The sequence below is a fragment of the Corvus kubaryi genome, unplaced genomic scaffold (assembly GCF_017639235.1).
Source record: "Corvus kubaryi isolate FWS band 111438036 unplaced genomic scaffold, C.kubaryi_AGA036_p1.0 37308, whole genome shotgun sequence".
NCBI classification, from domain to species: domain Eukaryota; kingdom Metazoa; phylum Chordata; class Aves; order Passeriformes; family Corvidae; genus Corvus; species Corvus kubaryi.
This window is the reverse complement of record NW_024581096.1, coordinates 9,927,365-9,955,001: the sequence shown is the minus strand read 5'-3', so window position 1 is coordinate 9,955,001 and position 27,637 is coordinate 9,927,365. Positions and strand designations below refer to the sequence as shown.

The 27,637-nt window shown below is 41.3% G+C and overlaps 1 protein-coding gene across 1 annotated transcript; it reads right to left on the bottom strand.

The window, feature by feature from the left end:
- Positions 1-1,298: 1,298 nt before the first annotated feature.
- On the bottom strand, positions 1,299-25,009 carry C6 (complement C6). The gene is made up of 18 exons (XM_042028433.1): positions 24,733-25,009; positions 23,035-23,192; positions 22,027-22,183; positions 19,621-19,765; positions 18,864-19,005; positions 17,887-18,025; positions 15,702-15,902; positions 13,734-13,974; positions 12,934-13,056; positions 11,822-11,988; positions 10,668-10,893; positions 9,302-9,473; positions 8,192-8,303; positions 7,606-7,738; positions 6,429-6,620; positions 5,795-5,885; positions 4,111-4,352; positions 1,299-2,210 (listed from the first exon to the last, which is right to left on the bottom strand). Exons 2-18 carry the CDS (start codon positions 23,190-23,192, stop codon positions 2,029-2,031), a joined length of 2,823 nt encoding a protein of 940 aa, XP_041884367.1. The 5' UTR covers positions 24,733-25,009; the 3' UTR covers positions 1,299-2,028.
- Positions 25,010-27,637: the final 2,628 nt, after the last annotated feature.

Sequence of the window (27,637 nt, the reverse complement as noted above, 5' to 3'; positions counted from 1 at the left end):
GCTCCATCATGGGCCCTGTGCATCTTCATAAATAACTTTGGATGCAGGACTGGAAAGCATACTACGTCTGCAGACAATACTGATTTGGGAGGAGCTGTTATCTCCCTCCAAGGCAGAGAGAACCTGCAGAGAGACACTTGATGAGAGGGCTGGGCAATCATCAACATTATGAAGTTCAACAAGGAAAAATGCTGGACTTTGCACCTGGAACAGGCCAATCCTGGATGTATGGACAGACTGAGAAATGAGATGCTGGAAAGCAGTGCCATGGAAAGGGACTTGTGGGTCGTGGTTGATGGCAAGTTGAACATGAGGCAGCAGTGCCCTGGCAGCCAGGAGGGCCAACCCTGTCCTGGGGGGCATCAGGCACAGCATCGCCAGTTGGGCAAGGGAGGGGATTGTCCTGCTCTGCTCTGAGCTGGGGCAGCCTCACCTCCAGTGCTGGGGCAGCTTTGGGTGCCAAAGGGAAAAAAGATATCAAGCTATTAGAGAGTGTCCAAAGTAGGGTCATGAGGATGGTGAAGGGTCTGGAGGGGAAGCAGTGCAAGGTCTGAGGTCACTTGGTCTGTTCAGCCTGGAGGAGACTGAGGAGAGAGCTCATTGCAGTTACAACTTCTTTGTGAGGAGAAAGTAGAGGGGCAGGCACTGATCTCTGCTCTGTGGTGACCAGTGACAGGACCCAAGGGAATGGCCTGAAGCTGAGTCAGGGGAGGTTTAGGTTGGATATTAGAAGAAGGTTTTTCATCCAGAGGGTGGTTGGGCACTGGAACAGGCTCCTGAAGGAAGTGGTCACAGCTCCAGCCTGACAGAGTCCAAGAAGCATTTGGACAATGCTCTCAGGAACATGGTGTGATTCTTGAGGTGTCCTGTTCAGGGCCAGGAGCTAGACTTTGATGATTTGTGTGGGTCCTTTCCAACTCAGCAAATTCAACAATTCTTTTCAATGATTCTATGGGGGTTTTTTCCTGATTGTCATTGTTCTGATGTCTGTTGGTTTAAAAAAAAAAAAAGTACTTTCAGTTTTCCCCTTCTTAAAAGGCAGGTTTATACTCCTCAGATTTGTAAAATTCTGAGTGCTGAAGGGAAAATTCTAGTTGCAACTGCTCAGATATGATGATTTGTGACCAAGAAATGCTGGGGGCATGGACCCATGGCTAAGCTGAGGTGCCCCATGCAATTGCTCTCAGGTTTGATGCTGGTGGAGGTGTATACAAGGAATCTGATTGTGATGTATTTCTGGAGACTCCAAGTCGAACCCCTCCAAGAAGAGACACATATTGCAGTAGGACTCTGCCCAGTGCATTGTTCATTAAACATTTCTTTTATATTTACGTACAAATGTAATTTCTTACTTAATTCACCTTGAGGGATATCATAAAAGTCCCTGACAGTGCCTAAAGATCAAACCCAGCAAACAAACACAGAAAGCAAACACCTCCTCTGTTCAGCCACTCCAATTAAAAATCACATCGTTTTGAAGACTTTGTTCGATCATTGCATAATTGTGGTTTTCAGTGTTTTATATTGCTCCTTCCATTTGTACCATGAGTGCAGGTAGCCTCTTGCTACCCATTTCCCGTTTGATGTCAGAAGTGGTGCTGAAGTGCCTGCTCTGCCTGCATGATGCAGCAGGTGAACTCAGCCAGTGAGACAAGAGTGCAGAGCAGTCACAAGCACAAAGACAAAGCAACAAATGGCTGAGGAAAGGAAAAGTCTCATCCAGCTTTAAGGGACACCAAAGGCAGTGCTTCTTTTTCTCCCTTCCCATTGTTCCCCTCCCTTCCTGTGCACATCTCCAGAGCTGCCAGCAAGACAACCCATCTGTATACCCCCCAAACCCAGGTCATTTTCAGACAGAAAAAGCCACTGCCACCCTTCTCCCAGAAAGCTGTTAAACAAGCTGTATTTTTTTTTTCCTCATCCTTTTGTTTTGATCCATTTATCCTTTCATTATAAACCAAGTTTTTCTGTGGGTGGCTCAGTCTGCGTTCGATGCGATGATCATGGTGTCTGCAGAGAGGCAATGGGTTATGGCAGGCAGCTCCCCTGCTCCAGCACCTTCAGTTTGATGCCAGCACACTTCATGGCTGCCAGCATGCAATGACTGACTGTTTTCCTCCTCCCTGTTGTCTCCATTTGGATGCAGTGAGGGCGGATCTCTTCTTTGGGGCACTGGTAAGGCATCAGGCAGGAGCACTGGGTCTGTGTCTCTGGGAATGAATGTGTGGAAATTTAGCAGCAAATGTGATGACTAAAACCAAATTTTATACTTTGATGACATTTCAAAGTACAACAGGGAAAAACACTCTTGGACGTTTGCAATATATTAGTTACAAAAAGCCTGTAGTGCATACACTAGATGGCTGGATATTAGGAATAGAGACACAATCAGCTTTAAATAACAGTTTTTGCAGCAGTGGCCCATACAAAAGCACAATTGATCTAACTATTTTTATCCACTGGCTTTCCCTGACTTTTCTTCTAAACAAAGATATATTAAGTTGACTTTCTATTCCCAATTATCCTTGAACACAATCTTGCTATGAAATGGAGTCTTAAGGTCCATATTGTGTCAGCTCCTATTTCATTAAAGCTTTCTTTATGAATGCTAAGCTACCTACTGCTGGCCTGTGGTAAAGCTCAGTCCTGCTGGTTATTTCATTACCTATTTCTGATCTAATCAGGTTCTGACTCTTTATATTCTTTCCCAGAAACTCCCTAGGCAGAGTTTCTGCCTTCAGTTTCCTAAAACATGAAAAATGTGTGCTTTCCTCCATTTAGCTTCTTTCATGGTACTGCAGTATCTTCTCTGCAGTATCTTCTGTCCCTGAGTTGATACCAACTACTCACTCTCAGGAAAAACAGAACTTTCATTTCCTAAATGTTTGTGCACACTCATGAAAAGTGGGCTTCTGTGGAGATGGTGAAGAGTCCAGTTCTAATCTCTTGAACACCACACTGACAACTAATCTTATTTAATGTATTTTTCTCCCCTCTCTTTTTTTTTTCTGAACAGCCCCTGTAGGCTTTTGAGAGAAAAAACACTGAAGTGCTGGCACAGCTTGAAGACACTTGCATGGGGGAAGCAGAGCTAGGCTTCTTAGAGGCTCTGGAATAAGTAATTTTTGGAAAACTGTCACCTTTTTCCCAGGAGCATAAGGTGCCTAGAGGTTCCACCAGAGCATGTCCATTGATGGACACACCTGGTCATGCCTTCTGCTTGAGCCCACAAGGAACAACATCTCATGCAGTAATTTTACAGCCACCTACTTCAAATTCTATGCTGCAGAAATCTTGCATCTTCAAAACAGGGGCTTAGGATTGCTGCTGTTGCTTTATTTATTGTTAAGTAGACCAGGTGCGATAAGAATCAGATTTGTCTCTGGCAGCAAGGGATGGAGTGAGTGTGTCTGTCACTCAGCCTTTACCTGGCAAGCACTTGATGTGCCTGGAGCCAGTCAGCACTGCAGACATTTACAGGAAAACCTGCTGCTCTTATCACATGGTTACACGGTAAATAGCCAAGTTGCACGAGAGTGTTTAGAGAATAATCCTCTTAGGGATTTTACCAGCTTAGCTAGTTCATTAAAACTCTTAATAAACACAGTTTTCACATACGAGTATTTGCAAATTTTACCATTAAAATCCCATCAAGCCTGATGGCCCCAGTCTTGCTTTTGAAGTAGTATCATGATTTAATTTCACAATTTAATTATATGCCATAGAGGGTGTGGCCCAAATTAAATCCTGAAGTACAAATTAGGGGCTAGTAGCCTCACAAGGAATGGGTGAAAATATTACCAACTACATTTTTGTGATTAAAGATTCAAATGTTAATTCTCCTGGAAAAGTTCCCTTTATCTCCAAGTTCCTCTTGTGCCTTTGTAATTGGAAGTAACAACACTACACAGGTTGTGAGTAAAGGGAAAAGGCATTTATCTAAGTGTAACACTAGGTAGCAGGGACACAGGACTGACCACACTTTCACACTCCTCGTGCCCAGAGGAACCACAATGTCTGTAAATCCTGTTCTTGTAGCAGTGAAAGAGTCAGCAGATTTTACTTTTAGATCCAAAGGAATGGCTAAATCTCACCATTCAGAAGTCATACCTTGACAATCCTCCCAGTCATAGCAGGTGTCATAGCCACAGGGCACTTTCTTCAAGCTATTCGCAGAGAGTTCTGCCCTCTCAATAGCCCAGTCTAGGTTGGAATTACCATGGCAAGGGCCAGCATGCAAGAAATGAAATGACTTTACTCCAAGGCACATTTCAGCTGAGTACTGACAGCTGGGCTTGGTCACATTCTGTTCAGAAACAGCATGTAGCACGCAGATGTCTTCTGAGTTGTGGCTGCCCAAAGGAAGAAAAATTGTTTTAGCAGGCTGTGGAACAAGTCCATGCTTTTAAACAGTCCATCAGCATCACATGAAACACAGCAAAGCTATGGACAGGCTGGATCTAAGGACCTAAGGCTGCCCCAGCAGGACCTGGACCTGATTAAACAAGCGCTATGAGCTGGGGAAGCTTTGGTCCTGTCCAACAGCTGGGAGGTAAAGGACATGTGCCTGTACAGGAAAAAGGAGATGCTGTTATCTCCATGAGGATGTGAAATTTCCACAGCCCCTGGGGTGGCTTTTCTGAGTTAATGCATCCCTGCAGCTGTGTGTGCAAGTCTGTCTCTGACGCACAGTTATCATGGGACCAAAGGCAGGCGAAAACAGTCATGCTGCTTGCAGTTTCCTTTTTTCTGTATTGCTCTGGTTACTGAGTGAATTCATTCCTAGAAGGTGCATGCATTTCCAAGCAGCATTATTTTGTGGAGCTTAGTCATTTCCCAAAAAGAGGACCATAAAATCATAGAATGGTTGGAATTTGAAGGAATGGTTTGGATTGCAAGAAACTTTAGAGATCATAGTTCCAACCTTGCATGCTCCTTGTGCATGGTAGTGACGTTGGAGAAATGATGAGAAAAAAAGGAAGAGCTGGTGGCTCCAGTAGCAGAGAGCAGTGTAGATTAGAAAGATGTGCTGTGGTGTCTCATTACATTAATGTAATTGTGTAACGTAAATGTTGGCAGGTTACAGGAGGTGACCTTGCGTATCTCCATGTCAGGCACACATGGAGAGCTGAGTCCAGTGCTGGACTCCTCAGCACAACAGAGACGTGGAACTCCTGGAGCAGGTCCAGTGGAGGGTAACAAAGATGATCAAGGGACTGGAGTATCTCTATTATGAGAAAAGGCTGTGGGAGCTGGGCCTGTTCAGTCTCAGGAAGAGGTGACTGAGAGGGGACATCATCAATGTCTGTCAGTATCTGCAGGGAGGGGTGAGAGGAGGGACCAGGCTCTGCTCAGTGGTGCTGAGCAATAGAACAAGAGGCAGTGGCCAATAAGTGATGCGCAGGAAATATGAATATGAGGAAGAACTGGATTACTGTGAGGGGAATAGGTTGCTCAGAGAGGCTGTGGAGTCTCTCTCACTGAAGATATCCAAGCATCATCTGAACACAATCCTGCGCCGTGTGCTCTGGGGAGGCCCTGCTTGAGCAGGGAGGGTGGACCAGGTGACCACTGGGGACCATTCCACCCTGACTCATTCTGTAATCCTATGACTGTTCATTTATTTCATAGGCTATAAACAGAGATGTCATTTGGATACAGAGGAATAGCTAGTTAATATCTGAACAGAGAGTAGTCTTGATTTGCAGTTGTCTTCCTGCTCTTCCTGTTTGGTATCACAATGGCCTCTTGGTCTATCATTAGAGAAACTTTGACTTCTAATTACAGTACTTACCCACAATCTTCTTCTGGAGACATACAAACACACTGAGATCCAACTTGCTTTTGTCCTGGATTGCAAATACCTCTAATTTTAGTTTGCATATCTGAAACAACAGAGTGAAAACTACTGTAACTATTAAAGAGTGAACAGAAATATCTTACTCTCCTACCATAAAAGCTAAAATGTTTTTATTTTTATTTGTCCTAAGTTTCTCTCTTCAAAAGCTCACTGGTTGGCATGCAACAAGTATTTTCATCAGTCTTTGCAAAAATCACTGGAAAATCCTGTTTAACAAGAGAAGCTGAAGTTTCAATAAAATGAATTTTCCTACTTTGCTTTCATAAAGCCTTGTTAATACAGCTGGGGTTTTGTTTTGTTTGGTTTTGGTTTTAAGCAAACAGTTGCAGTGTCTCAACTTCATTATTAAAGTTTACAGTACACTGCATCCAAAAATGCTGAACTTAATGCAGAAGTTTAGAGCTGAAATTCTGTCACCATGGGAGGCACAAAGTAAAACCAAAATTAATTAACAGCTGCTATATGTCTTAAACCCAGTCATCAGCCTCCTAGTTCTAGCTAGCTGAAATAAACAGTACTGTTAATACCAGCCATGTGGAAACAGTAAAGTATCTGCAGGCATACTAACCTTTTTCACATGTAATAGACCTCCGAATAGGAGGTATCCAGGACAGGTCTTTCCCACAGGTATATTTTGTGTGACCAGTGACTATAAATCCAGCTTGGCAGCTCAGCTTCATTGTTTCACCAATGTTGTACTGTTGCTTAAATGGGGAAATTGCGACACTGTCAGATATTGGTGGCCTGAGGCATACTGAGGCTGTAACAAACAATAAAAAAAAGCATAATTCTTGTTGGTTTAATGCTGTGTGGATATTTACAGAAAGTCATAATGCTTTATCTGAAGAACCATATAAAGACACTCAATGACACTGAACATTTGTCTGACATTCAAAACCAATAAAAATTTAACACAATTAAGTCTAGAAATTTTCAGTGCATTGTCATAGTCTTTAAAATATTTTTCAAGTAATAACTAAATAATGACAATGTTTCTAATGTATACCAATATAAGTAATTTAATTTTGCTGTTTAAAAATAGTAAGAATAGCATTTAACAGCATATTTTAATTTTTCTTTTGTAAATTAAACAAAGTCAATGGCAATAGAAAGCCCACAAGTATATTCAGGCATGGGTTTTTTTTGTTAAAATGAAGACTAAGTAATTAAATCACACCAAGTTTTAGAAAACTACTGAAATCTCTCTTGTTAGCAAACAGACCAATTCTGATTCTTAGTTCTTAACTGACCTATAATTCCTTCAAAGCATTGATTTATGGTAGAGATTTTCAAGGCAGCCTGAGAGCTTGTGGTTAGAAACACATAATCCATTTAATATAAAGGATAGTAGACAAATTTCTGTAAGAATGATTTCTTCTTCATAACTGTATCAACTTAAAGATATCTCTGTAAGTCTGAAAACAAAAGGTGAGTCCTTTTGTTAAAGGTATTTAAAACTATAAAAGAGAAGGATCTCACAGCATCCATCTGAGGATTTTCTTATGCACTGGATATTACAATATCCTTATAAAGCACATAATAGCAATGCTTCTGAATTAAAAGAGGAGTGATGTAGTGACTCATGATGTTTTTGCCATGTCTACCTTAAGTACCTTCTTAAAATATTATCTTTTCAGATATCTTACAGATTCTTTTTTAAAAAACCTGTATTAAAATCTTTTTTGTGTCTTTTTCTTCCATTTCTATTTTGTTGCTGTGCAATTTGTTTGTTTCCTCTTGCTTACGTTGGCACTCAACGTGTTGCTGTGTCCAGACTTGATCTGGCAGACACCGAAGGTATTGATAGCCAATGAGGCTATGACCACTCACACAGGCAATTTCAACTTCCTCCCCCACAGCATACTGGTTCTTTTCGTTCTTTAAAAAAAAAACAACAACAAAACAAAACGAAACAAAAAATTAAAAAACCCAAACCAAAATCCTCTGCAAGAATCTATGGTAACAAGATTGGGCATTGTCAAAGGAAACAATAGCAAAATCCTGATAAGATGTAATAAATGCATGCTTTTCCTGCTCTGAAATATGAGTCATCCACTCACCGATATAATAAGTTTGTCCAGTAGCAGTAACTGATGTCATGGCTACAAAACAAGGATTCAAGGACCACTTGAAAATGAATTTTACCTTGACTTTTCTTCAGTTGCTGGTGTAGTGTGGTGGGCTAGAGTCCCACAGCATTCCTTGAAGACAGCACCACTCTCACCAGCACAGTAGCTAGATTGAGTATCAGACGCATACAGCAGAGAAGCTGTAAAATTTCCAGTCTCTGCAACTGCTATACTTTGCTTCTGTATCATTTTTCATGCTCACCCTGATAAAGCCATATTCTGGTGGGTCTGGCTTAGAACATCCAGACTCAGGTTCACCAATCAAGACATTCTCTTCTCTCCTGGCTTCATCATCATGTATACAAGGAGCACCTCTGAAAAGCGAAAATTTGCTGTAAGGATGTATCTTAAGCATTCATGTCACCAAATAACAATGGCAGAATGTCAGGAGAGCTGCAAGTGTGTCCTGTCATCCTCCCTCCATAATTTCATTCTGTTAAATAAAAGATGGTGGACAAAGCATCAGGTTGACAGGGGGGAGAACGTGAGAGCAGTAAAAAGTGCTAAATGCATCTAGCAACATAATTAATTAAATATCTTTATACAGCAAGAAAAAGAGGCAGAAAAAGCAACATAGCAGGAAGTCTCTAAATAATCCATGTAATTCTGCTGCAACCAGGCAGTAGTTATAGGTGGCTGGTCTCTGTGAGTATGGAACTGTACAGCCCATGGTGTCTACCTGAGTAACAAAGAACTGTGGAACCACTGCTTGTAATCCTCTCCTATTCACTCTGGAATCCCCTGTGCAGTCACTATAGCAGGCATAGTGAAAATCCTGTTTCAGCTCCTGGTCCCAGAGGAAAAAAATGAAGACTTGGGCTTGAAGATGAAAAAAACTGAGTCAGTTTGGAGTTAGGATTTGAAGTTGAAACCATGCTAAAATGGTACATCAGGCATACTTAAAGTGGGAATATGAGAAACTTGGTAACTTCATCTGAACTCTCTGTGAGACTTTCAGATCTAAACCTCTAAGAAAAGAGGATGTGATACCAAAAAAAACAGAAACTGTGAACTCCAACAAAGAGAAGCAAAAGATTTCTCCATGTCTTTGGAAAAGAAGCCATGCAAAGCAGCATACAAGATCTACAGGCATACTTTAGTGTGCAATTCATCAGCAATTTTCTAGGAATAAACAATTAATAAATCCAAATGTGAAGCAAATTTAAGAGATTTTGAGACTTTTCCTTCTCTCTGCTCCACTGAATTAATTCTGAGGGGAAAGCTGTGTGCTACTTCTCCTTGATAGTTACAGAGCCACTATGGAGGGCTCCTTAACTATCCCGTGACTATGGAGATCTTTTGGTCTTCTTACCTGTCTGTGAACACAGAGACATAGCAGTCCTCCTCTTCTTCCCTCTGCCCTTCACACGGCTTCCCGCCGTTCATTGGGGAGGGGTTATTGCATTCCCGCGTCCTTCTGGTTTTGAAGGAAGCATCGCATGGACTCCATTCAGACCAGCAACCCCATCGGCCATCGACAGCAACTGCAAGGAGTAAAAGAAACACCGTCTTTTGGCAGACAAGTACCATACACAGTATTTATTTTAAGGACACATATGACAGGGACAATGGTAAATTCAAAATAGCCATTTTAAGAAGATTTAAAATTGTTACTGTTAAGGGAGTAGATTGCATCTAGAATATTAAGTTTTCCAAAAGGTGGTCAGCCAAATTCCAGCTGCTTCACAAAACCCTAAAATACATTTACCTTTCCAGTTTTGATTGTAAGTAACATTAAAACCCAGAAGCAGCATATTTTATACTTTTATTGCACACACAGATGTGTGAGCTTTCATGGTACTGACAAGTTTCTTAGATAGGTCATTATTTAATGAGTTTTTAAATAAATCTGAGTTCTAACACCATGTCTAAACCCCAAATCTACATCCCATGCTAGTTAAATTAAAACATTACTACTACTGCCTTCTCTTAACCCCTGGCATGTTTTATCTGTACCACCATGAAACATGCATAAAATTTTTTTATTACACACCCTTTCTTTTGTGCATGCTATGGACTTTCTGTATCCATCTTTGTCCTCAGTTGTTTATTTCTTTCAAAATATTCCTCTCTCAGGGTCAGATAATGACACCTGTATCTGCCTAAGTGACTTTACCTTACGTTCCCTTTTGGTCATGGAATATAGACATGTGTAACATCTCTTTTGTTTCCCTTCAGTATGGCACTAGTGCCAATTTAATTCAAAAAAGTTTTGCATTAAATTGCTCTTTTAAGTTCTCCAGAATGATGATTATGTTCTCTCTCCTTATGACAACTGAGTTTTCCTTCTAAACTGTAATCAACAATTTTTATCTTCATTAGCCATTTAGTCTTAAGCATAATAGCCTATAGGGGAAACTAAGCAATGGCTTTCTTAATTTTTCGCATCAATTATCTTTGATCTGAATTTCCTCCTTATTGCTGAATAGCTCATGTTATATGATCTTAATTATGTAGCTAAGGAATATTTTACCATATCTTACACTTTCTTTTGAGTCATGGCTATTCAGTTTGATTTTTTTGTTTTTAATCCCTACATTTATTCTTATGCTTTTTGGACATCACCATGTGGTTAGACGTGCTGTGGATTTAGTAAGGGGAGGTTGTGGCAGATTAACCCCTGACAAAGAGATACCAGAAGGACCATATTTGCACGACTAGGCCATCACCCCAAATACCTGCTGTGAAACCCGGAGCCCGCGTCTCGCAGTTGGTGCCATAGGTGCCGGCCTGGCACAGGCAGAGGCACTCTGTCCCAGATAGCACAGGCCTGCCGTTGTTGGGGCAGGGGGCACACTGGCATGGGTCAAACCTGCCCACGTGGTCCCTCAGCGCTCTCCTCAGGTGGCGACGCTTGGTCACAGCGCATGGCACGTTCCTCACCAGGTCCACGATGGGCGACACCTGGCAGAGAGCTGACAGTCAGCAGGAACCGAAACACAGCAGGGCCCTCACGGGGGAGCCGGAGGATTTTTAAGGTGCTACAGCCTACCTATGAAGCTGTGTCACACAGGAATTATGGATGCTTTAAAGGTGCATGGCAGTGCTATACACCTATATTATCCTGTTCATGCTGCTTTTATTTCCCCAGTATAGGACTCTATGAGCCAGGGGAAAATCAACGAAGTGGGATACTATGTCCTGAAATTCGGGACACTCTCTGTTACACATCACATCACTATGTGATGTAGGGTTTGCTTACATCCAGTCCCTGCCATGTCAGACATCCCAATGCTGCCTTCAGGAGTTCAGCAGCTGCAGCAGGAGAGACCTCAGTGGATGCTGCATTCAGGCAGGTTTTGCTATTTGCCTCAAGTGCTGCTGAGCAGCTGCTGTACCAGCTGGGGAGGGAGACAGATCGGTGCACTCACAGCAGCACCAGCACTCTGCATTAAAGGAGCAGGATGGAGATGGGGGGAGTTACTGTTTTGTTTCAGTTTAGCTATGTGACATACTTTGCAGCACAGGCCTGACAAGGGAATGATCCCAGGGGAAGAAAATGTTCCCAGCACCATGCACTGTTTTCCTGTATGGTAACTACCCCTCAGCTACTCCTGAGCTCCTGTTGGTGCTGGAGCAATTCATTCACATTCCTCGCTCTTACTCCCACTGTCCATGGACAATGCAAAACCACTGTGCCTTATAAACCAAAATGCACAAGAAGTTGTCCTAATAAAAGTTCTGTACGTTTATGTTATGCCCATAGTTATGTACATTCATATCACACCCAGCATCATCCTTGTTTACAAGAAAAAATATCTGCACAGATCTGTGAAGAGCTGCTAACCAGCTAGCCTTTGCTATCTCAGTGTTTTTCTTGTTCTTCTCTTACCTCAAAGTCAATCACCACAGGATTGTCCTTTGTTGATTCCAGCCAGTCTGTGAAGACTCTGTGTCCTGGAAAAGCCCCCTTTTTCTCCCAGGCCAGAGCTGCTGCGTACTCTGACCTGCCACCTTTTACCAGAGAGACTGATCGTTCAGCTGACTCCAAAATGGAACCTGAAAGATGATTTCATCACAGTATTTTCAGACAAAGGCCTCCAAAGACAGTTGATATACCAACAGAACTACAAGAAAAAGTATAAGAGGATATTAAAGAATATACTAAGATTAATTTTTTGAAACTATCCTCGGAAAAATGAAGTCAAAGCTCAGAAGAACAATCCCTGCTATGACAGCAGCCTGTGATAATATTCCAAATGAAAGTGTTTGAGACCTGAACCATGGGACATTCAGAGTGTAAGACAGTTGTGGAAAATGCAGAGGATGCAGCAGCCTCCTCTAGAACACACAACACGGCAGGAGGATCTTTAGTTCTGGCTGTAAACACCCAAGTAACAGAAATTAATCAACTATTGGGGACAAAAACATGGTAGAGGTGATGAAATCCCTATTCTTAGTGATGCCTGACTCCTGCCATTCTCATGGAAAATGTGCCAGCTTTCTGCAGTGTCTGAGACATATTTCTGGCATCCTGGTACCTAAATGTCTGCTTGGCATGAGGAAGGTGGGAAGGGAAAGTCAGGGAGTGTGTTATTGCTCTCTCAGTGAGCTCTGAGCAACTCTTAAAGAAGACCAGGGACTCAGTCATGGACACAAATTTCTAGCTGTGCTCATTTTCCAGTTCAGCATGCTTGGCCCTGGACCCAGGGACCGGGGTAATTTTTGACAGATCTGTGACCAACTGGAGAGCCAGTGCCACTAGATCCCCAATGATGGTGCTCCAGAGCAGAAAAATAGCACCCCTACATAATAATTTCTTTTGCAAATGAGAATGACCCCAGTGCTTGTGTCAGAGGCAGACAGTGAAACACCAGCTCCTCTGACAGTGGTGGAAGCGCATCTGTAGTTCAACAAAGCTGAGAGGTCACCTGGGGCAGCTGAGGCAAATGATAACTCTCAGGGTAAGTAACAGGACATGAGCCCTATTCTCATCATGGTCACCTTCATGTGTCACAGTCATCCTGTTTGTGGTGCATCTGGTACTGACTTTCTTTTTCTTCCTGAAGAACACACGCTTCGTTGTTTCTGTTCGGACACACTCTGTTGATTCATCAACTGACAGGCCTAGAAATACCAGAGAGCAGCATCTTCATCACCATAACCATGACACATGGCAGGCCCCATGCCCCAGGCTCCCACACTGAGGTGAGCCAGCAGGTTCCCCTGCTCCTCACCCACCTCTGGAGACTTCACTACAGCAGGCACCTGCTTCCCCAGGTACAAAGAGCTGAGTCATGCTTTAGTTACCCTCCCATTCCCATGCAAGTTACAGCAGCCACATTAAAGATCACAGCTTTTAACTTTAGATTTCCATTTTTGTGCTATTGTCTTTTTATTTTGACAGTCTAGTAGTCATGGGAAAATTTTAAAGTAATTTCTAATGCAAACCATCAGTTTTACTGACTGTATCCCAAAAAGTACCACTTATACCTCTCAGACCTCAGTCCCATGCTGTAGGATGCTCAAACACCTTTTCCTGGTGGCACCTGGTCTTGGTCTGAAGGTCTTAAGTGGTTTCCCTGAACACAGTGACATTTACCAAATAAGGAGTCTCCTGAACTTTTCAAAGACAGTGTAAAGCAAAAATTTCTTCTTGCTCTATATGCAAGCAATGTGAGTAATTACCGAGTATGTGAATGTCAAAAGTTTTTTTGCTGTTGGAGAACTTACGATGTGGTGTAAGACCTTAAAACAGGGATAAGAAAAGCTGTTAAACAAATAATGATATTTTCTTTACATACCTGAGTTCTGCAGTTCCTCAGAGCTGTACTGGTAAAGAATATCATAGGAACCACCCATCTTCCCAGAGGTGTAGTAATGAGTGCCAAAGTCATCAAATATTCTGCTGTATAAAGCATAGTTGTACTCCAGGGGCAGGTGGTTAAGTGCTTTTAGAAAGGCATCTGAAAGCTGCAGATCTGACTCTTTCATTGTGAAGTTTGCAACAGAAATTACTTTATGGACTCTGATAAAGTTGGAATTCTAGAAATAAGAAAAGGGAAGTCTTAATACCTTATGTGCTTATTTATATGCATATATGCAAAATATATGCATGTGATATATAAAAATATATATGTGCATATAAATGTGTATCAATATAGATAGATAGATAGATAGATATACATATTTTAACATATAGATCTGAATGTGACCTCCCAAAGCCCATGAAAATTCCTCCCTCCTTTTAAGTGATCAATATAAACTTCTTTTTTCACTGTTTAAGGAAATGTTGCAAATTTACTTGTAGGTCTCTCAAACATACACAAGTACACATCTATCTACAAACACCCACTAATACAATTTATAGAGCTAGAGATAAAAATAGAGACTTCCTGTATGGTACAGTAGAGAACACGAAGAAGACCCAAGGTAAAACTCTTACTGCGGATTCATTAACAAAGGATTTTAAACTATCATCTTTAGCCAACACCAGACTAAGTTATTGGCGTGTTTCGGTGATTTCACAGAATCACGGAATGGTTTGGGTTGGAAGGGACCTTAAAGACGTCTAGTGTCAACCCCAGTGCTGTGGACAGAAACAACTTCCACTGGACCAGGTTGCTCAAAGCCCCATCCAACCTGGCCTTGAACACTGCCAGGGATGGGGCATCCACAGCTTGTCGGGGCAACCTGTGCCCGTACATCACCAACTTCCATGACAACAAGGCTGAAAACCAATGTATGCAAAAGAACCTTTCTGGTGGACGTTTAATTTAAACTAACATTTCCATAATTATCACTGGTCTGGGTTTAAACCAATAAGAAGCCACTGTTCCAGAAAAAAAACTTGCCAATTGTACAAGAGAGCAGCTTGATCTGTATACAGGTATCTACGTGGCCATGAAAGTGAACTGGTTTCCAGCTGTTGGAACTTCAGGATAGTTACATTCAAACTAGAAGCAATAGACTCTTTAAGCAATCAAGTTGCTTAACCATTTGGACAAGTGAGCAAGGCCTGCAGCAAACTTCCATCACAGGAAATCTTAAGACTAATATTTTCGCAGAAGTTTCACTCTAATCGCATTAGAACTCTTGGGTTTCAACAGGCCTTAGCTTCATTCAGTCCTGTGGCCTTTCCCATGCAGAAGTGCAAACAATAGCCTGTCATTTACTGCCATTAAGCTTTAAAGACACGTATTTTATACCCTATAATATTCATTTGCATTACAGATGCAGAATCTTATGGGAAAAATGTTTTCAGTTCTGAGAAAATTTTCTATGGATGTGTTATTCCTGAGATATCTTTACAACCAAGTGCACCTTGGCAGACGTGAGACTGCAGTATGTAAGTTAGTTACCAGATAAAAAAATAATGCAGATTAATACCCAGTAAATGCATAGGTATAACATTCCTGAGTGCACTTCCTTTATTTTAGAGTTGTCTGCTACTGTTAGGTATTATGCCCTCTTAATCTATATATAGGATAGGGGAAGGAGTGGCTTAGCCAGTATGATAATGTCAAATCTACACTTTTTAATAAAAAGTGGAATAAGCCTATGGTTTCTGTACTAAACCCAGAAAATCATGTTGCATTACAAAAAGTATTTTACAACCAGGAATATCTTGTAGTATCAGAAGAGGATTTTTTTAATCCCTAATTCTAGTGGTCCAATGTCTTGATAAGGAAAGTAGCCTTTGGTAGCCCAGTTCCAAAATGAGCAGACAGAAATCAATCGAAAGAAAGAAACTGAAGGCAACATTCAATTACCTTTTCATATGAGGCTTTAATAGCTTTCTTGAAGGAGGAAGACGATGTAACTCGGACCCTTTTCTTTTTTGAGAATAAAAATGGGATACCAGAAGAACCTCGACTACTATGAGTGGATGATCTACTGTCAGAAGCACTATCACTCAGGGGAGTTAAATCTTTGTAGAAATCTGATGTTACATCATCCTCGTCATCTGTTACCTGGCAATTCAGTAAAGCAAAATGTATTTGCACAAATAATAATCTGAAACAGAAAACTATTAAGCAAAAAATCCTTGATTTCTTGATTTTTTTAATGGAAAAAATATGCCTGGTTATTTCAGATGGTAAAATAAGCTACAAAACTGTTCTTAACACAAAAGATGAGACTGAGAAAGGCTAATAGGCAAGATGAATACAAGGTAAGAAGCAGACTTACTAATAGTCATTTATACAAAAATGACAAAAAAGCATGTAACACTTTCTTCTAAAGCTTCGCACCCCTGTGCCCTAAAGCTCAGGAATAATTTTCAACAAGTTTCAACATACTTTTAAGAGAATTCCAGACATGTATGTTCTGTCCACATTATGACTAATTCCCAACCCCATGGCTTCTGTATTGTACAAGACAGAGTTTGATGTTTCCAGAACTTTTTTCTTAATTCCCAGCTGGAAGAATGAACAGGTTTCCAGAGGAGGGTCTTAGAGTATACTTGGACAGTTAGCACCTACACTACATGATGGATTAAAGGCAGATAAAGAGGAATTGTGAGCAAACCTGCTGATCAAGTTGCTAAACCTCAGTGGTGGTGTTGAGCAAAGCACCAAGACAACCTCAGCATCAGGTCAGAAATTACTTATTTCCCAAAAATTGGAAAAATCCCTGTGGGTTTTTGAAAACTGAGATTTTTTTTCCCCTCCTCTAGACTCGTCTGTTAAATAGGGCTGCTAAGGATTTTGGGAGATGAGGTGGTCCATTCCCCCACTCCACTTCCATTTTACAAGTCATATGGCTTTGTGGGAAAATACACTGGAGTTCCAAGAAGGCCTGATCCAGTGACCCTTCTATATGAGAAGCTACTCTAAATGTTAAAAGATAAGATGCACTCCTAAAGATGAGTTTCACAAACCCTTAACAGTTCTGCAAATAGACATCAGTAATTAAATGAACCTTACAGGCTATAAAGAGACCTGGGCAAACCAAGTGTTGGTTTTCCCCTCTGAATATTTCTGCACACAGTAATTTTTCACTGTTGTTGACAAATCCTACATGTCATGGCCAATTCAATTTCAGTCTCTGTGGAATGTAGCAGGGTGTCCTTTTTTCAGTTGCTTCTGTTAAAGTAATTCTAAAACCTCACAACATGTGTGGCAAAAATCAGCAGTTCAGTTTTCATCCATTAATTGAGTTTTCTTCACATCCTGCATTCTTTCCTTCCCAATGCAGCATCTACTGGCTTCAAACACCAAACATCTACTGGCGCATATGTACACCACCAGATGTTGTCCCCCAGCCACAGTATTCAAAGCATTTTCTAAATGCTAGTGTCATACAAAAAGGTATTAGTGGTTCCTAGATTTTCTATAAGATATACTCCCTGTTCATTTTGGCCATTCCTTGGCCTGTCCTGTAAGCCTCCTCTCCAGTCTGTGTATTTTTTTTCCTCCTGCTTCCCAGGCTCAGTGCCTGCCTCCTTTCCTTGCTGCACTGTGGAGGGGCTGGACAGGAAACAGGCAGGACTGAGGGGTTGAAATGGCTCAGGGAGGAACTGTGTTCCGAGGCTGCAGGTGACAGGAAGGGAGCTGGAGTCAGTAGCTGCAGCCATTGGTACTTCAAGGATACAGAAGTGATGCTGGAATAAGACTTGGAGTTGAACAAGCCTCTGCCTAGGTGATGTCTGCCTAGGAGAACGCCCTTGGTACAAAGTCAGAACAACATAAGGCCACAGCCACAAGGAAGCAGGAGAAATTCAAAGCAATCATATTGACTTTGATATATGATGCATTCAGTTAACACAGATCTTAAAGGCATGAGTGGAGCCAGAAAACTTACCTGCTTTCCACACATCAACTGAAGCATGTTCAAGCCCCACCAGGTTGACAAATCTTGTTCTAAAAAATATGGTACTGCCTAACACTTGAGTGCTTAACTTGGATTGTAATTTTAGCAAGGGTTTTACAGCTGGGAGCTGCTGCTTGAGAGTACCTGAAAGCTGACAGCCTCCAGATTCGCAGGGACACGATACAATTTCCTTGTCTCATTGTGCTTCACTGTTGTACATTGTCCTCCATTGAATGAGTTGCCAAGAACTTCCCCTCGGCTCTCTCCTGCCAGAATGTGAAATCTAACAAAAAATTATTTCCAGGGATTAAACAACTCCAGAAAGATATATGGACTTGAAACATGTAATGATATATGGCTGCACTGAGGTTTTGTAGATTTGACTGAGAGCATGAGCATCTGGGTGATGTTACTACTTTGAAAGAAATTACTCTACAACTCCTTCTCATTCACACTGAATTCACCTGAAAAATGCAGTAGCATCAATCCAGTTTCCTACTTTCCAGCAGTGCCTAATCTTACTGATAACCCCAATGTCAGCATAAGGCAGTCTTAAGCAGAGAACCTAAAAATTGTTCTAGGAAAATGAGCTAGTGGTTCCATTTCTACCATAAGTGATGTTACTGGACAACACTGAGATCAAAATTCAATTTAAAAATACAAGCCTGCTTGGGACAGGCATCCCATGTTTAGGCTTTATATTGCTTTAATTAATAGCCTGGAAGTAGTTGGTACCCTGTGAAGTGTCACACAGACAAATGACATCTGTAGAGGAACATCCTTAAAATTTCTGAAGCACTTGGCACAATGTACAGGCAAGTAATTCCATGAGCTGGAAGTTGCCCGTACCTGATGCTCTGGTTGCTGTGAGACAGGAAAAATCACTCAGGGACAGTGTTCCTTGACACATCTGGTCTACCAGCAGTGCAGAGCAAGACTGGAAGATGCAGTAGGCAAGTTCTAGCCTGATAGGTTTATTGTATTTTTATAATTTCTCACCAGTTTTGAGAGATTATATGTTTTAATGAATGCTCTCACATGCTAACTGAGAATTATTTTGTTTATGTAAATTAGTGAGGTAACAACTAAAGCTTAGGAAAAAATTAGCAAAGTTGGCTTACCCACTGCCTATTAATTGCACACCTGGGATGCTCTCATACTTTCGGTTACACACAGTCTTTTTCCTTCCACAGTTTCTTTCATCAGAGTTGTCCCCACAGTCATTTTCTCCATTACATTCCAATGTTTTTGAAATACAGCGACCTGCACCAGAGAAACGGCAGCCACAAAGGTTCATCGTGTCTGAATGCAGAAAAGGGCAGTCTTGTCTTTTTCACTTGCAAAGGTTGCCATAGATGTTGAGGCTGAGTTAGTGTAAAACCGGGATTATCCCAATTAAGAAATGACTGTTTCAATTCTGCGAGTTTTGCCTCATTTCAAAGTTGCAAAGGCTTAATTTTAGTTTGGCAAAAGGATATGTGGATAAAATTATGTAGTCTAATCAGGTATATTTAAATTGAAGCAAACAAGAAATAGGCCCAAGCCTAATAAAAACAGTGAGAATTTATGTTCAGACAAGCTGTATGGATATGTTTGTAAATTAAAAATTTGTGCAAAGAAATGCTATTGGAACAGCGCTACCATCCAGCTACCATTATCATAGTGACATCCCAGGCTAGAGACTGTATTTTAATTAGTTATAGAAGAAACTGGAGACATAAGCTGCTAGTAATATACATAAAATCCTCACATAGACTTTTCTCCCTGGTCCCTTTCCCCTGGAATTTATGCATGGAATGTATGGATCTCTTTTGTCTCAGTATCTAATCTTTTAACTAACTGGTAATACTGTTGTAACACAATGAGGATCATCATTACCACTCTCACACCGAAATTTATTCTTGCAGTCAACTTCCACTATGTTGCAGAGCTTAGCTGGGAAACATGGACGGGACTCCACCAGCGGCTCGGTGCAGGCCTGACCCCCAAACTGGGATGGTCGCAGGAGTGTCCGGGTACGGAACTGAAAGGCAGAAGAAATAAACCCTGGGTTGTTTTTGTGAGCTGTGTTTGTAGTTAAGTGCCACCCCAGGCAGAGCCACACACCTCAGCGCTGCTGAAGCTTTATTGAAACCAGAGTCCTGAAGGAAATAATCAGTCATTCTTGTCCTTGCATTCTACCATGCCATCATCCCAGGTGAGGCAGGCAGGGAACAGATATCCAAGAGTTTCATTAGTCCTGATGGAGCATGCATGATTAAACTGAGACAACCTGGTCTACATCACTGAAGGAATCAGAAATTCAGTCCCTTTATCTCCAGTTTTAAATGTACAGTAGGAAATGGTGTGACAACAGGCTTACAGAGATTTTTCCCGTTCTTTGCCATCTCTATTGAAATAGAAATACCCTGACAGTGACAACCCATCCAGCTTGCCTCCCACATGTGGGACCTCTTGTCTGAGGAGAACTGGATGACTTGAGGGGACAAAAATGCTTTTCCTGAAAGTTTCTGGGAGCTGAGTGAGTTTTTCTTCCCCAAGACAGTGCCCTCCACACAGAACAGTAAAGTTGAAGGGTTGTAGATAAAGCACTTCAGATATGTTTTCCACTCCACAGGACTTCTGGTGAGACCTGTCCACATGTGACTGAACAGTTAGTTTCTCCTCTAAGAATTTTTCCCACTGGAAAAGTATGGTTGCCTGCAGACTTCCCTCCCTGTAGACAGACCCTGGAGACAAATAATGCAGGAAGATTCTAGTAAAAATCAGTAACCAAGTGACTCTGAAGGGAGAGTGCAAAGAGCAACACCAGAAAGTTTTCAAGCTAATGAGAACCATTCTTTACACTCTATTTCAGTTCCTTAAAACTCGCTGTATTATCTGTGAGAGCTTCCACTTGTTTATCCCTCCCCCTCAGGGAACTTGCTTACACTGATCTTCACTCTTACATTGTGAGTCAGGTCCTCCATTCTGTAGGTTGTTCTTATTTATAAAGGTCACAGGCAATGATCTTTATAGTTTGGAGGGGAAAATGGACCACAGTCCACAAAAGTACCTTTTTGCTTGAAGAAGCATATATGTTAAATCAATATTTAAAATTAGTAAAAATGAACAATTTTATATATGGATGTAAGGTAAGAAACTCAGACATATAAGAAGGTATTGAAATCAGTCGAGAGGAACACTCCCTTTCAGCTCTTGAAGTTTCTGCCTCCCAGTCTCTCACTGATTCTCCTTGCTCTGCTCTCACACTGTCCATAGTTGCAACCCCACAGCCTGGTTCACTTCCCCATCTAGAACAGCTTTTTCATGTCTTTCTCATCCTGTTTGGGCATCAGAAAGTTATATGTAAATGTAAAGCTATACTTATGATGTCTGACAGGTTTTTCAGGATTGTTTTTCAGGCATGAATTTCTGAAGCCAAGGGGTACACACAGAGGGATGTAGGCTGTGTCTGCACAGAACCTCAGAGCTGCTCTCATGGTCAGTGTCAAAGCTCAGACCCACCAGCCATACAACTACCCCAAGCAATCAGCAGTCCACTCCCCTCTATCCTCTACTACCTTATATTTTTCAGGGCTTGGTTTATTTAGGTCAAATTCACTTGAATCTGACTTTTCATTTCTTCCCTCTCTGCTGTCTCACCTCTAAGTCTACCATTGTCAACAAAGAAAAGCCCAGGAGGAAGAAACACCATCCTGGGGTTTTTCCCACAGATAGTAGCACATCTACCTGTCAGGGGTTTTTTTGTGCATTCTGTGAAGGTTCAGGGAATGGTGCTCTGTACTTCTTAACAGCAATGTCAAACTGATCCTATCAGTGCGAGACACAGCCTGAGAATTTCTAGCCACTGGCACTTAGGATTTGTTGACTCTTTTCAAGAGATTATTTGATCCTATTTTTCTTGTCTTTAGAACATACAGAATGCTATGGATAAGCTAAGATTATGTGACTTTCTCCTGCTTAAGCAGACATGTACATTTTACAGTTTAGTTTATTCTTTATGTGAAAAACTCACCTTTAATTATGGCAGTGGAAACGTTGAAGCAAGTTTATCATAAACATCACAAGCAATGTCATAAATTGATATACTCTACTAAATCATCCCTTTCTGGTTTGCTTATTTTAACTTGTTCTCTCCAGCTCCTACTGTATAATTCATAACCAATTTCCCTTGTTAACTTAAACTGTCATTTTCCAGATCAATTGCCGTAAAGTTGAAACAAGGAGATCTCTTTAGCATAATTTCTTGCATTTAACCCATATAATATATTTTCTACCTACTTGTTTTTTAACACATGGGTCACATTCTGACCAAGGGCCAAAGTCTCCAAGCTGACAGTTGATAGGACATGTTTGCTGGTTACATGCTCGAGATTCTTGCTTTGTGCACAGCTGATCACAGAAGTTTTGGCTATAATATTCATCCATTCTTATTTGCCTGAAAAAATGTAAAAAATTATGCTAGGAAAGAATAGACAGATCGTAGGTGTTCTCTACCTGTGGGTGAAGCCTGACAAAATGATTTGAACCCAACTAAGAAACCCTGAGAGATAATACAAAATAGCAGAACACTGATTACAAGAAAAATCCAAATATGCCTTAAGTTTAAAGAACAATTCTTTTTGATTCATGTCACTTCAGATGTCCCAGAGGATAGTTACAGGCCGAGTCAGGAAGAAAAGAGGGGATTTCTCACAAGTTTAGATTATACCACAGAGCTGCATCAAATTTGATGCTGCTGAATCTTTATTTGAGTTCAACTGCTGCCATAAAGCTAATGGTGCAGGGAGGAAATTCGGAGCTCCCCCCTCCCACAGCATTGTGCCCAGTGCAGGGCTCCCAGGGGGGGACACTGAACACCAGCTGCGTGTGTCCACAGGGGCTGAATGCTCAGTGCATGCTGCCAGCAAGGACACTGTAGGACCTGGCTGTCCTCCTCACTACATCTATCAGCAGACATTGGTTTGTTTGGCGGCACTGGATCATAGGACTAGAATGGTCTGAGTTGGAAGGTATCTTAAAGATCATTTAATTCCAACCCTCCCCTTCCCTCCCTGCCTCACAGAGGGCTATTTTATTGTATATAGAATATATATGTTGTATATACAAAATTTTGTAATTTTATAATCTTGCACTTAAAAGATGATCTATTTATCTGATGAACACTTGAGCATGATAATTTTTCTCAATGTATTACAGAAGGTGGAGCTTTGGACACATGTCCCCCTCTCCAGAAGTGTTACTTTCACAGAAAAGAAACACAGAAGTAATGAGATGGCTTGGTCCTACCTGTGCCTAGTCTGTGTGCCGAAATTGCAAGTCTGTGAGCAGGCAGACCATGACCCCCATGGGTAATGCTCACAGTAGCACCCCTGGCTGGTCCCAATCACCAGGCTCAGCAGGACCAGGTGCATTGGTACAGTCACGCCCATGATGAAGGTGTCCATCTACATCACAGAGACGAGGAACAAAAGCTCAAGAAACTACCACTTAGTTATGCCAGAGTTCTTACAGAGATGTCTCTTCTAATATGTAGAGTCTGTGAATCTGCTTCAAAATACAAAGGTGCTAAGCAGGGCACCTAGAAAGGGGCAATCATGCATGATAGATACAGCAGTAATTCAGTCAATACTTTAAGGACCAGAAGTCACAATGGGTTTTATGGCCACTTATTTATCAGGAGTACTAACCACAGCTGTGCATTATTTCTGTTTCAGAAGCTGCTTATAAATTATTTCGAATGTGACTAATAAAGATCTGCTACTGTTCTTCATTGCTTAGAAGTATTCTCAAAAGTATTTTCTAGAAATACAATAACGTGAGTTTTTCCTATACAGTATGTAAAACAACAAACAAGACCTTAAGACTAAGCAACTCCATCTATTAGCCTGTAACCAATTCATTTTCACATGCCTATAAATCCCCTTTGCATAAGCATTTTACTGCAGCGAATTCTCCCTTGTCAAAGTTTTGATTGGCTTGTTGAAACTGCAAACTATCACTATTCAAAGCTACTCTGAATTTTCCACCAGCAGTAGAAACAGAATATCTAGCCTATTTCTCACTCCAGTGGTCAATCAAACTTTATTTGCTGAGACAGAAGGTTATAGGCAGTCTTTAGGAAGTAATAATACTTGGTAAACTAAAAAAAACACCCAAACATCTTCCAGAAAAATATGTATTAATTGTAAAATGCAAACATTATCATGAGGTTGAATCAACACTAAATTTGACAGGCTGTTACAGTAGAGCATTATAAATTGGGTTTACCTCAAAAAAAACCCCAAATAAAACCCAAACCCAAATATGAAGTTTAAAACCCAAAGCATTTATTTCAAAACAATACCCTGAAATACTTAATTTCAAAAAGTTTGAAATTAATTGTGCAATTCTTTTCTCGTTTAGGTTTTTAGCCACATGTGCTATTTTGATTTGTATACTTTGCTGAAAAAAAGGGAATTGCATCAAATCAAAACATTACCCCCTCCCCTAGCAAGGAAAGACTGTAAGTCTTCACACTGCTGTGCAGTGAGAACTTGCAGCACTTTTTACATGGAAAGCCCGTCAATGAACAAGTCTTTCAGAGAGATTTAAGTATAATCAAATAAAAAATATGGTAAGACAGAGGAAGTAGCAGTCTTGCCAGTGGACCAAGAAGAGAACAGATATTACATCTTTTTCCTTAAGAGTTCCTGGCTTCTTGCACCAACAATGCTGGCTTAGAAAAAACATGAAGCCCTACAGAACAATTACTTGCTTCATTCCTTCACTGTGCTGCACATACAAAAACACTCTTTATTCTCATCAGTGAGCAAAACACCAACCAAACAGTGCATCAGAAGCCATACAAATATTAGCACATGAGAGAGTAATTCAACATTTTAAAGAAATAGAACAAAACAAACTCCACAGAACACTTCTCCATAGGTCTTGTAACCTGTGTGCATTGAAACCAACCAAAAAAAAAAATCTTCCTTTTTAACTTACTGTAAGACTGTTACCGGAAAAGTCAGTCTACGTTGCAGACTGGTGCGACCCTGGTGTGGTTTGCTGCAGTCTTTCAAGTGAAAGGCCAGAGGCTTTGTTTGATTTGGTTATCTTTTAATGAAGGCAGATTGATCTGGTGGCAGGAGTGCTCAGAACAAAACGGCCTCTGCACCTGCACCCCCAGGGAGTTGTGTTCTACAGAAGTGTGGAGAACCACCTCTTTGTACAAATGCAGCTGCCCAGGATGAGCCAAGAGGAATCAAAGTGTATTTGCATTAGGCTATAGTGGCTCAATGCACTACAGATCTCTTTGTGCTGCCCAAGAGAGCTGCACAACCTCTCTGCTCTCAGCCTGACAGCAAGAGGGAGAATTTGGAAGAAGGCTCATGGTTGTAATTCATTACTGCTTTCACAAGGAAACAGGGGACAGAGCCCAGGCTAAGGCAAAATATCTGTCTGCTGCTGTACCATCTCCACAAATGGGGGAGCTCCCTGAGAAAACAGAAGTACAAATACATTTGAGGTTATTTACAGCCCTTTGCCTTTTGCCCTCGGTGGCAAGAACTGTCCACTGACCCTGGGGAAGTGCTGCCAGCAAACAAGGACTGCTGAAAGCCTCTGTCCTTCAGCATGGGCACCACCTCATGACTGATGTGCCAAGGCAGGGATTAAAATAGAAGATGTGAGAATACACTCATACAGAACAGAAACAGCAATAGCAAGCACAAAACAAGGAAATAATGTGCCCTAAAAAAATAATCAAATTATGGAATGGAACCCCTGACATCCCAAATACCCAGCATGCATTCCATCCAGAGAGCAATGCTGCACTGAATCCCCTTGACTCCACTGGACTGGCAGAAACACGTCAAGGTGTCAGAATCCTCACAACATATTTCCCAATTTTTGGGGATCCAGAGTCATCTATATCCTTGAAAAAAAACAAACCTCAGAACTTCCTGCATATCTTCATTTTCCAGTTGTTTTTGCAGATTTTTTAAATTCTGAGCTTGGGCAAGAAGTGTGGTTACACAACTTGAGCACACAATTAGCAAAGTGATGTTCTGCCAGATCCTTATGACATTGTGTAAACTTGTCACAGGAAATCAAAATAGTCATCACTGGCTCTATCATTGCTGCAGGGTGGGATTTTTAAAGTCATGTGAAAAATACTGTGTTCTACCCTCCAGAGGGCATCTTCTAAATCTCAGCACTCACAGCTCACTGAGGGCAGCCCCTCCAGCCCCAATGAGACCCCAGAGGAGATGCTGGTTTCTTCCAGCCTTGCAGAAACAAACCACAGCTGCGAGTTGCAAGTCAGTGTTCACATTATGTAATGCAAATGGCTAAAACCTTCTAGCTGAGAAACTAGTTTTTTACTTTTTCTTATCAGAAAAACAGGAGTTACTAAAGAGCTTTTAAATTTTAAAAGGTTACAAAGGAAAGTGCTTCACATGGTGTAAAAGCAGTCATTAACAAAAGCAGTCTTTTACAAAAGCAGTCTTACAAAAAAGCCACTCATGCTTAGAGAACAAGCTCACAGACAAGCACCACACTTAGCATTAGCAGAAATATTAGGTGGAGATGGGCACTGGTAGACCTCTCACCAGGGCTTGAGAACAGCAAGACTGCATCTATATTGAATGCTTAGATGAGAGTTCATGGGAACTTAATTCAGTTGCCTGAAACTTATGGGCCACAGCAGCAAAGAGCCTGCTTGGGCTAACTCACTTTCTGACAAAGCTGCATGCAGCTGTTGATGTGCCCCACGAGGCTGTCAGCTCATCTGCAAGCTGGCAAGGTGATCAGATGAATGAAGGGTCTGGACCAGAACAACAAAGTGGTCATCCATGTTGTCACCAAGGTGAATAAAGAAAGGATTTTTTTGCAAGCATGGCAGCTCACTGCCTGCCACTGAAGGACTGCTCTCAATTTTATACCTGTATCTCACAGGTCTTGTCTACAGGATATCCTCAAAGCAGTTTCACTCACTCTGCCCTGGATGGAGATTTGCACTTGCATATGTGCATCTTTCCCTTACACCACAGGATGTCCAAGGGCATCTTAAACATTGGGCAATACCCCAGTGTTTGTGTTCACCTTCTGTACTGACAGTCAGCTGGAGATACAAGCACTTAGAAATTCAGTCAGCAACATGGCAAATGATGGCTTGTGCAAATCAGGTTACTTTCTACAACTGATTTCCACGTGGAAAAGCATCAACATGGAAAGATATTCTCATATAATGCTGTCTCTTACTGAGTCTCCGGTCTCAAGTTTTGGAGCATTATTCCCTGAAGACCAAAGCACTAACACTGGAATGAAACTGGGAACAGCCCAAAGAGGTCAGTGTGTAGATGCCATTTTACTGCCCCCAGGCTTTGGAAATGTCTATGAACATATTCATGGCCTCAGTTTCATTATTTCTGCAAGAAATACTTATCCAGCAAAACAAACATAACATCTCTTCATCTCTGCTGCAATGTCTGTACAAAAGATCATTTTTCAAAGAATGTGGAAATGCTACCTCAAAGAAACTCAGTGAGTATTCTGTCTGATACTGTAGGATTTCTAGCTGGGTTTCACAAGATCATGTCTCATCTATTTCACCCTGTATCTAATTCCTCATACTCAGAAAAAGTTCATTATTCTCCCAAGCCAGCCTCTAATTCCCCTCTTATAGCAGCCCATGTTCTCTGTGTAAACCTCTGCTCAAGGGAGAAAATCTAGAACTGCTGCAAAGGGGAAAGAACAGAAGGAAGGGGGCAACACCACAACATTTTCTGAGAGGTGAGCAAAACAGAAATAAAACAGCTCTTCAACTTAAATGGCATTCCATTGTGTTTCCCATATTCCCTGTGGACAGACATGGGAAAGGCTGTTCCATAAAATTTGTAGCTGTGCA

Bases quoted from the DNA above. Each gene is read 5' to 3' on its own strand.
- C6 (XM_042028433.1), bottom strand. From the start codon at position 23,192: ATGGACACCTTCATCATGGGCGTGACTGTACCAATGCACCTGGTCCTG. The intron at 22,184-23,034 runs GTAGGACCAAGC...ACATTTTTTCAG, and splicing joins GGCACACAGACTAGGCACAG to GCAAATAAGAATGGATGAAT. The intron at 18,026-18,863 runs GTAAGCCAACTT...ATTTTTTGTTAG, and splicing joins GTGCAATTAATAGGCAGTGG to ATTTCACATTCTGGCAGGAG.